Source organism: Salvelinus sp. IW2-2015, linkage group LG5, assembly GCF_002910315.2.
Source record: "Salvelinus sp. IW2-2015 linkage group LG5, ASM291031v2, whole genome shotgun sequence".
In the NCBI taxonomy this organism is placed as follows: Eukaryota; Metazoa; Chordata; class Actinopteri; order Salmoniformes; family Salmonidae; genus Salvelinus; species Salvelinus sp. IW2-2015.
Window position 1 is genome coordinate 27,874,317 of NC_036844.1, and position 10,661 is coordinate 27,884,977.

A 10,661-nucleotide genomic window follows, 5' to 3' on the forward strand; every position below is an offset into this window, starting at 1 on the left:
CATAAGCCGCCTCCAACTATGTTTTTGAGAATTTGGTAGTACATCCAACCGGCCTAACAATCGCAGACCACGTGTAACCACGCCAGCCCATGTCCTCCACATCCGGCTTCTTCACCTGCGGATCGTCTGAGACCAGCCACCCAGACAGCTGATGAAACTGGGGGTTTGCACAACCAAAGAATTTCTGCACAAACTGTCAGAAACCATCTCAGGGATGCTCGTCATCCTCACCAGGGTCTTGACCTGATTGCAGTTTGGCGTCTGCCTGCATCTGGTGGTCACACCAGATACTCACTGAATGATTTTATGATCCACACCCCTACTTTTTTTTGGGGGGGGGGGGTGTCTGTGACCAACAGATGCATATCTGTATTCCCAGTCATTTGAAATCTATAGATTAGGGTCTAATGAAATTATTTAAAGTTACTGATTTCCTTATATGAATGAACTAACTCAGTAAAATCATTGAAATTGTTAAATGTTGCGTTTTTTTATATTTTTGTTCAGTGTATTTATCCCTGATACCTCAGTGTCATTATTCTCTGTCCTGCCCTCTCTTTGACAGGGATATCCCTGGAGAATGTTTATGACTACAGTGAGTACTGGGAGGTTGCTCGCGGGCTCTATGCACCCTTTGACTGTACAGCCACTATGAAGTCTGGCAATGCTGATGTGTATGAGAACGAGATCCCTGGAGGCCAGTACACCAACCTGCACTTCCAGGCTCACAGCATGGGCCTGGGGCACAAGTTCAAGGAGGTGAAGAAGTCCTACACAGAGGCCAACAAGCTGCTGGGTGACCTCATCAAGGTGAGGCGACCGGCCACCTATTCAAATTAAGTGATCAAACACCTTTGTAATTCTCTCTCTGAAAGTGGATTTTTAAAAGTATTCTGATTTGTGGAGGAAAGTCTGTTTGAACTGCTGAATGAATTGCCCACTTAATTCCTTCACTCACCATCCTCCTTTCACTCTCTCTCAACGGTGTGTGTGTGTGTGTGAGGGAGGCTCTACTGTCTCAAAAACAAAATAAAACAAAATGGGAATACGTTTGCAGAAAGGAGAGCCGTTGATCTCACCGCAGCCTAAAGTCAGATTAACCAAGGCGCTTTGAGCAAGCTTATCTGTTATGTTCTGCAAGCTTCTGTCTGATCTCTCCAATCAATGGCATCTTTTAGCGTTTAGTCTCGCCTTGCTGGTTTTCATTTCCTAGGGCTTAATTAAATGATCAGCGATAGTTGACTTTCTGTTCTTGTCCTCCATTTCCTTTGTTTCTGTCTAATATTGTCCATAAACAGGCACAGTGAATCAGTCTGAGTGTCTGTTCAATAGCAGACACGCTTACTTTGCTTTCATTATGCCTCTCTATTAATTTGCTCCTCTCTGCTACCCCTTGTCTTGTCGTCTTAGCTGCAAAAAAATCATATTTCTCAAACAATTGCCCCTTCTACTACCACTACTACACTTCTGTTCACTTATTTTGCTCTCGCTCTGTTTATCTCATTCTTTCTTTCATTCTCTCTCTCTCCTCCTGACTTACCTCACTTCTGTTCACCTCCGTCTCCTCTCCTGACTACCTCACTTCTGTTCACCCCTCGCTCCTCTCCTGACTACCTCACTTCTGTTCACCCCTCGCTCCTCTCCTGACTACCTCACTTCTGTTCACCCCTCGCTCCTCTCCTGACTACCTCACTTCTGTTCACTTCCAATTTGCACACCAGCCTGGAAGTTACTAGGGTGAAATACCATTGTCTATGACAGATGGGCTGTAGCACCAGTAATGTTGTGGATAACATCTCTCTCTCCACCTCTCCCCGCATGCAGGTGACCCCCTCCTCGAAGATTGTGGGTGACCTGGCCCAGTTCATGGTGCAGAACTCTCTGACAAGGGCAGAGGTGGAGGAGAGGGCTGATGAGCTCTCCTTCCCCCTCTCAGTGGTGGAGTTCCTGCAGGGTCACATTGGCATCCCACACGGAGGCTTCCCTGAGCCCTTCAGGTCCAAGGTAACACGCACACCACACCCACTTCACAAATTCCCAATAGGTCGTAGTTCAAGGCCCTATTTATTTTATTTATTTCAGCATCCAACAACATTGTTCTTTTTAACACACTGATGGGCTAATGCTTTCAATTGAGAACAGTCGGTACATCACAATCTGCATCTCTCATTGGACAGCTGCACTTACAGTAATCAATAGCTTGCCCTTGGGAATGAGGTACGGAGTGTATATGGAAACATGTAACTATTCTATATCTGCCATTTCAATGCCAACCATAATGGCAGGATTTGTATTCCCACATTCTGTATTAAAGGATTATTAGGTTTTTGTACTCAATGGATTTAACATTGAGAGTACATTATACTCCACTTAAAATGCAGTATTTTTTTCTTCTTCTATAGAGCAGAAAAGGCCTTTTTAATAGGGCACATCCCCTTAAGTCATAGAAATACTTGAGAAGTTTGCCTGTTTTTGTCTCCACTGTCCCTGGATCTCTATCACACACATGTTTCTGTTTGAAATTTGAAGAAATATAATTTATTTCCCCATCTCTAAGAGAACCACATTTACCCAGAAGCATTTCTCTGGAAGATCAATTATTTTCTAGGACACATTTGTGCCTCACATCACCAGTGCACAATGCAGTTCCCCTTCTTGTTTTGTTTTCCATTGGATGCACAGTGGCACTTGAGTAATTTATTTTTCAGTTCATAAATAAATAGGCCATCTGCTTAGCATACGTCATGTATAACAAAGGAATGGTACAACCATTATGGAGCAGCTATTTCTCATTTCCAACAGATGCCTAGCATTATCCTTATTCATTATTACACTCATGTTTACTTGTGATGTTCAAACGTTGCTTGTAGCCTGCCTAGCTCCCTTTGGCCCGTTAGTGGCTGATTTCTAACCTCACCCACAGGTGCTGAAGAATATGCCACGTGTAGAGGGCCGCCCGGGTGCCTCTCTGCCCGCCATGGACTTCCAGGCCCTAYAGAAACAACTGCGAGAGACGCACGGAGATGACATCACTCCTGAGGATGTGATGTCAGCAGCCATGTACCCCAAGGTGTTCCAGGAGTTCAAGGAGTTCACCCATCAGTTTGGCCCTGTAGACTGCCTCAACACACGCCTGTTCCTCGATGGACCCAAGATCGCTGAGGAGTTTGAGGTCAGTCTCAACATTTGTGTGGATGAGAAGTGATTAATTTGACATGAACTGACTGATTACAATATATTTGCTTATGTTCTGTTTTCCTCGGATCACACTTCCTGTGTCTGTCAGGTGGAGTTGGAGCGAGGGAAGACCCTCCACATCAAAGCTCTGGCCCTGGGAGATCTCAACAAGGCTGGCCAGAGGGAGGTGTTCTTTGAGCTGAACGGAGCACTCAGATCTGTCCTGGTCAAGGATACAGTGGCCATGAAGGTACAGTACATAGTTACATGTTTAAAACGCATAATGACAAATAACACATTTTAAGCTATTCTCACTGCTTTATAAGTTGTTTAACCTCCCCATTTAGATATCTCAATCGACACATTGGTGTTCCTGCAAACCCACAAAGTGTACTCTCTCTCTGCCCCTCTCTCCAGGAGATGCACTTCCACCCCAAGGCGCTGAAGGATGTGCGTGGCCAGGTTGGGGCTCCCATGCCGGGTAAGGTTGTGGAAGTGAAGGTGAAGCAGGGCCAGACGGTGGAGAAGGGCCAGCCTCTGTGTGTGCTCAGCGCCATGAAGATGGAAACAGTGGTCAACTCTCCCCTCTCTGGCACCGTGGTCAAGATCTACGTCAACGCCGACAGCAGCCTGGAGGGAGACGACCTCATCCTGGAGATCACCGAGTAGGACAGGAACCATTCATTTGAGCACAACCTTAACCCCTTCAGTCGCACACGCTAAAGTACAATTCCAACTGTTGAAAAGAGGCAGGCAGGAGAAAAGAGGCAGGCAGGAGAAAAGAGGCAGGCAGGAGAAAAGAGGCAGGCAGGAGAAAAGAGGCAGGCAGGAGAGAAGTGTATCTATTTTTGAAATTCTGGAGAAAAAAAATATAGTATGATTGTAATCAATTAATGAACTAATGTTTGTTTATTGGAGCGCTTCCTGTGGTGATTGCACTTGTGATATGTACGGTAATCCACTGTCACTTTAGAAACTGAAAAGTACAATCATTAACCATTAATCATGACTTGGAAGGGAATTAAATCTAGGAGTTTTCATATTAATATATTCATGTTAATCAATATACTTCATTCTCTAACGCTTTCCTGAAGAGTTATATTGCTGAGGCTAAGCCAATATGAAGATGAATGATGCAATAAATAAGTGTAAAGCAATTGATAAGCCGTTGACATTCTGGGATTTACTGTAATATAAACTCTTAATCTTGGCTAATCAAGTTTTAAATTGTACAGTACCCTTTAGGCCATCCCTGTACAAGCATCACCTCCATGAGTGTCATCATCTGATATGTTTAAATAGAAAAATGAAAGTTAACATCAATAAACCCAGGGTCGTTACAGTAATAATATAGGTGTTCAAGCATAAAAAGTGTTTCCATCCTGTCCTCTCACTCACTCTTCCCTCCATCTCACTATATTGACTGGGTAAAGATGTTCTAAGCATCTGCTCTCATCACTGATCACGGATCACTGCATTACTTTCATTCATTTTCCCCAACCCATTATAAAGAAAAAATAAAGCTTTTACTGTAGATTTCCTTTGCATCTGAAAGTGGATAGCCTATGAATTTTTGAAGCACAAGTGACTCAGTTGACCAAAACTCTTCTTTTAGACACTGAACCTAAAATAAAAAATGTTTTGACCAACTACCTTGCTTTGTACATGAACGCAAATATACTTGATATTCTGATACAAGCTTGATATTTTGGCAACTTGCTGTGACTTTTTAAAATAGAAATAAACCCTACTTAACTGGACATATGTAGTTATTCTGGTACTCATTGGGACTGACTGGACTCTAGTGAGATTTACAGGTTGTAGGGGGTAGTTTCATGTTCTCAATCTGTGGTAATAGATTACTAAGGGGCTCTAGTATTTAGAATACATATGTTTACTGTGCAACTTTCTTGCCCCAAGCGTTTTGTTGTTTTGCTTATTAGTCCCCCCCCCCCTCCCCTAATTGTAAACTTTGCTTGTTAGACCCCATAGGAACTTGACCCAAATAACCGATGACAAAATAATTGGTCTATGTTTTCAGTGTAGAGATTAAAAGTAGTTGAATGTTACTTCTGTACATGGTGTGTCCTTGCAGTACATGAGGCTACTGTGAGTGCTAGTGGGTGTTAATTGTTTTGTCAACTGTCATGGTAACCACTTTGTGTGACTGTTTACATCTGGGGTGTTGATAATCATAAGCACACTAGGCATTGTCATATAATGCAGTATTTGTAGTGCAAAGGGAAATGTTATTGATTTTTAATTTTTTTTTACATGAAAAATCATAGCCTTGTCATGATTAAGTAACATCTATGAAATTACAAATCATCTCTTGAGAATTGTTTAACAAAACCTGTTGTATCAAGCCACAGTAATCAGATGTTTCTTACTCTTATAACTCCTGTATGTGAAACATGGGACCTAAGCCCAGTAATGCAACAATTAAAGAATGCGACATTGGTACTGTGCGTAAAATATAATTTTTGCGTGCAGTACGCACAGTTATCTAAGTCAAGTAGGAGACTTCTACATAGGAAAAACAAATGTTAATGAGCTTTATATGTAGATGTCTTGTAAGCGTTAACATTGCTATTCAACATATCGGTAGTAATGTCATTTGTATTGTAGAATCTTGCTGGGGATCTGTGGCATTTGTCATCCTTCCATCATTCTCATGTCTGTTAGTTTTGATGATCAGTTTTAAAATATGCAAATACTAATTCTGTGTAACCTCATGTTCTTTTCAATGTGACAGAACTTTGAAAGAAATTAAAAGAGCATTACAGAGTTGTCTCACTCTTTGTCATTTTAATGTTTTGATAATAGAGTGTGTGCAATGGTGCATCTAAGACTTAGTGTGCGGCTCTGTTCAAGTGCTCTATTCTTATGAAGAGTAGCGTGAAAAATGAATCAAAATGGCAGACAAATGTTTCTACAAACAATTCAATAATTGTGACAATTTGAGAGTGGACACTCGATAGGTATAAATAATGGACATATTCAGTTGCAGGGGTGTAAAAGGCAGATGATCGATAGTTGATAAGGTCCACTCTAATGGAAATGGACAGGAATGGCCCTAAACTACCCAGTCAGTTGGGTGCACATTGATTGGCTGCCAATAGCGTAATCCCCTAATGGATACAAATTGATAGATATGAGGACAACTCGTGTGTGTCCATTCGTTCACATGCCACACTGTTAATAATTTTGACATTTTGAGTCAATAGTTACTCAGTTACATCTCTTCTAAAGCCTGCAATCTATGCATTTGCACAGCCTCACAGTTTAGATACTGAGTAGTGTGCTATTCTGTAGCATTACTGCACTGATGGATGATGGGCCTCAGAGCTGCCATATGCTTGTTTAGATGAGAAGTGGGGGTGTGTTTCCAGGCGTTGATTAATTGCTCTGTATGCACCAGGGTAGTCTACCTGTAGGTGCTGAACATGGCCATGTGATAGGTTGATGTACAGCCAGGACTGGGGGTTGAGGAAATGTAGGAGGCTGAATGACTAGAGAGAAGAGACTGGGAGCCTGTATTGCTCACTGAGTTGTAGATGGGTTGTAAAGTGCATATTTTAAATGGCTATGTTTCAAATGTTCTATTTTTTAAGGAGGGCGTTAACCCCGGAGATAATCATACCTCATGAGTGTGCTTCCTTGCTATTAGAAATGTGCCTGTGTGGCAGTCTGTCATAAATGTTTGATTCAGTGTCCCCGCCCTCCTCCCATTCAGACCTAATGTATCTGACATCTCTCATCTCTGGCTCCTCTCCATCACCTAGGCTCTCTGCTCTCCTCCCACAAGTAAACGGTGCAGCCACTTTTGCAGAACATTTCAGCAACATAATTAGTTTATACAGGTGTGGCTCAGGCTTTCTCCCAGTAACAAAGCTAAAGATCGCTGGTCCTCTCCCCTCATAATCCCCTTAATTTGGGATGTTTGGTGAGCTTGCTGTGACGAGGGGGTTCACCGTGGGTTAGTGTATGCTCCCAGCATGACAGAACACGAGAGGGAGGAGAACACTGAAGTTCCCACAGAATGAGGTCAAGTACTTAACTGGCATTAGTATACTTCATGATTTTAATATCAATCCATTAGCCTAATACCTTAGTGTTAAGTCTTGTTGTTAATTAAATGAAGCCCGGGTTTCTTTAGAGAAGAAAAATGCCACCTTGGTGCAGAGAGCTGAGATTTGTCCATTAGTACGATCATGTTTGTGGTCTAATGAGAGGAGTGGGAGTGTTAGGAGTGTTTTGCAGGAAAAATTGGTACGATTGGAGCATGGCTTTGATACACAGAACTTTGCAATAGGATATGTTAGAATATAGAAATATAGGACTTTTGTCAGACTTTGTAAACATTGGCATTGTAAATATTCCACTTTGTGCAATTGCCTAAAGATTTTTTTTAAACATGCATAACTCTCGATTAATTATATCACCTACAGACTTTCAAACAGCCCTCAAATCCCAGACTCGTAATTAGTCACCAGGGAAGTTATTAATAAAGCTTAACTACCATCATAAATTCCCAGCTTCTTTTTTATTTAAGAAAATTGATAAATACCACAACAGGCTGATAGATTTTAGAGATTACTGGCTCTTATGTCTTGCTACCATTGAATACTGAGTCAATCCTATCTGTGAACTTAATGAATAGTTCTTAATATAACATATTTATGTTTGAAGTACATTTTATAAAGCTATACTGATATGATATAATCCCTCAAGGTCTGTGGGATACTTGCAGCTTTCCTATTACGTGACCTGTTTGATGGGATTTGTCTTGCCACTGTGCCTTACAATACTCTGTGTGGCAGCATTAAACATAGTTCAATAAGTCTGTGTTTACAACTGAGGTGTGCTTGTTTCCTGGATACGGTTTCTAATAATCCTCTGATTTAGAAATGAAGACGTTACTCTGGATTCCCCCGGGGAAGCCTGACGTCAAGTATATGAATTACTCATCTCTAATGTCAGCTCTCTGCGCTCATGCAAAAACAGAAGCCACCAGGCCATACCCGTATCCACAGCAGGTCTCCAAGGCGAACAGCCTCTGGCATGTTATAATAATGTAGGTAAGGGAAGTTGGCAAAAAAGAGACGTAACTTCGGGATAAGGATTGGCTCTAAGGGCTGGGTCGGTTGGGCTGGGGTGCAAAGCGGGGCTGGGCTAGAGCTGCGGCTTGGGGAGCAGTCGCTCCATCGCCTCCTCTCGCCACTATTGGAAGTTCGTTGTGCGGCTCATCTCGCGGTCTCTCGTTCGTGGTCTCGCAAGGGGCTGTGTGCGGGGGTTTGTCGGAGGGGTGTCCGTCGGCGGACCGGTGGGGGGGTTAGGTCCGGCGGTTGGCGGCGGCAACTCTGGACGTGCGCCGGGCCCTTCTCGTGGATCTCCCCAGCTACGGCGCTCACCAGCCCCACACATTGTAGGTGGGGTGGTCTCCTTAAAGCTCACTAGACTTGAGGCGGAGACTAAACCCATTGGCCCCGCATGGATCTGGCTCATGCCCTACAGAGTGGGGAGAGGTATCTCCAGCTTGTCTGGGGAGGGAGGCGTACATCTGATGTGGGTAGTACCATCCACGGCCATTGGTTTGCTGCAGAACCATAAAATGGACGGAAGAAGTCTAGGTTCCCACTGGGCACGGATCACTGAATGTCAACTTGATGAAATTCAAAGGAGCATACCCACCTGTCGCGGTCGCACTCAAATCACCCTTGGGGTGACTGTGACCACCTCATGTCAAGGTGCTGGTAAAGGTGGTTCCTATGGCTCTGTCCCGGAGGGCTGACTAGGTAAGCAAATTATTAAAAGGGGATGATTATTTTCTGTTGCTTCTTCCGAACACCCGGTTGATGGTGCCGCTAGATACAGCGAGGGGTATTTGGTTCTCAAGCCTATAAGTATTGTGCTGGCACCTGATGTCGATTGGGTGTAAAAACCCAGTTAAAGTCTGCTGAAGGTTAGTCGTGGGCAACTGATGTCCAGTTTGTAAGACAGAAAAGCCTCTGATGATACCACCGGGTGTGACTCGAATAGATGTCAATTTGATGATATCTGACTGTAGCATGCTACCCTTCGCCGTCGCACTCAAACCACCTTTGGGGTGGCTGTGACCCCCTCATGTCAAGTGAGGAAATTCTATGAAGCGGAGGTAAACGGCGGGACATAATTAAGAGTCTCTTGAGGTAGCCAAGTGCCTCGTCATCTAATTAGTGACGCGCATGAATGGATGAACGAGAAACGTGTGAGATGAAAAGGGACAAACTAAAGGGTGTGCAATATAGAAGGGTAGTCATTGGACATTCTGAACCTTGTTTGAAGTCGGTAGGTCACATGACCAAGGAGCTATTGAAATTAAAAAATTTGAATAAATAATTTAAAATAGTGCGAGATGTAAATCGACAAAAAAAAGTGTGTGCGATGTGTGTCTATGCCATCGGGTTAGCTAGAACCAGTTTATTAAAGTTTTAGGAGTAATGGTTAAAGAGCTTTGAAATTAGAAAAATGTGATTTGTCACTATGTTGACGGTCCCTAGCTGCCTTTGGTGGACGTAAGGAAAACTACAGGCGAATATCCAACCTGAAACTGTCTTTACCTCAGTAGTCTGAATGTAGAGAGAGAATGAGGCAGGCTGTATATATTTGGTGTGCATGGCAACGATAACCTTTATAATGGTTTCTCTCTCTGTTTTTCTGTTTCTCACACACACAAACTGTCATATGAACCCTAATGGAAAACCTTGTTGGAAAATAATGCCGTAATTACGGTTCAATCGAGTACAGGCTCGATTGGTGGGAAGGCGGGTAGTTGTTGAAGACAACTTAGTAAAAAGGTTTCCAAAAGGGTTCTAAGGCTGTCCCCATTGGAGAACCCCTTTGGGTTCCAGGTAGAACCCTCTGTGGAGCTGTTCTACATAGAACCCAAATGGGTTCTACCTGGAACCAAAAGGGTTCTACCTAGAACCAAAAAAGGGTTCTTCAAAGAGTTATCTATGGGGACAGCCAAATAACCCTTTAAGGTTCTAGAAAGCACCTTTTTTTCCTAAGAGTGTAAGTTAAATGGCAAACTTGAGGAATGTGCATTATTTTGCCGTGCTAATAGTCTATAAGGTAAATAGGTGATTGACATTCCACTAATAGGAAAGAGGAGAAGGTACAAGGTGCTATGCTGATGATGATACGCGTGTATTCATTCCCATTATGCCTGTAGAATAGGAAACAAAAGTGAATTATGTTATGCTTACTGGATTAAGTTAAATTGGCATTCAGACCAACCTCCTTGATTGAACTTCTGTAAACTACATTACAATGGATGGCTCTCATCTGAAAGGAGACTAAAAGTGTCCAGGAGGACTTTCAGTCAATATACTGCTATAGATCATACACAGGTAATCACATTCCTGCATAGCTGCATTTTGTGTGTGTGCACACATGTGAATGTGTGTGTGCACAACAGGGTGGTGGGAGAAGCTATAGGA

The 10,661-nt window shown here is 42.9% G+C and overlaps 1 protein-coding gene across 1 annotated transcript in view; it reads left to right on the plus strand.

Moving 5' to 3' along the window:
* The window catches only part of LOC111964167 (pyruvate carboxylase, mitochondrial), a 116,668-nt gene extending 112,650 nt beyond the window's left edge, over positions 1-4,018 (plus strand). Inside the window, exons 17-21 of the mRNA XM_023987927.2 lie at positions 566-810; positions 1,825-2,004; positions 2,924-3,172; positions 3,287-3,427; positions 3,595-4,018. Coding sequence (XP_023843695.1) covers positions 566-810; positions 1,825-2,004; positions 2,924-3,172; positions 3,287-3,427; positions 3,595-3,846 — 1,067 coding nt within the window. The 3' untranslated portion in view covers positions 3,847-4,018. The remainder of the gene's footprint in view (positions 1-565; positions 811-1,824; positions 2,005-2,923; positions 3,173-3,286; positions 3,428-3,594) is intronic.
* The last annotated feature ends 6,643 nt before the right edge of the window (positions 4,019-10,661 follow it).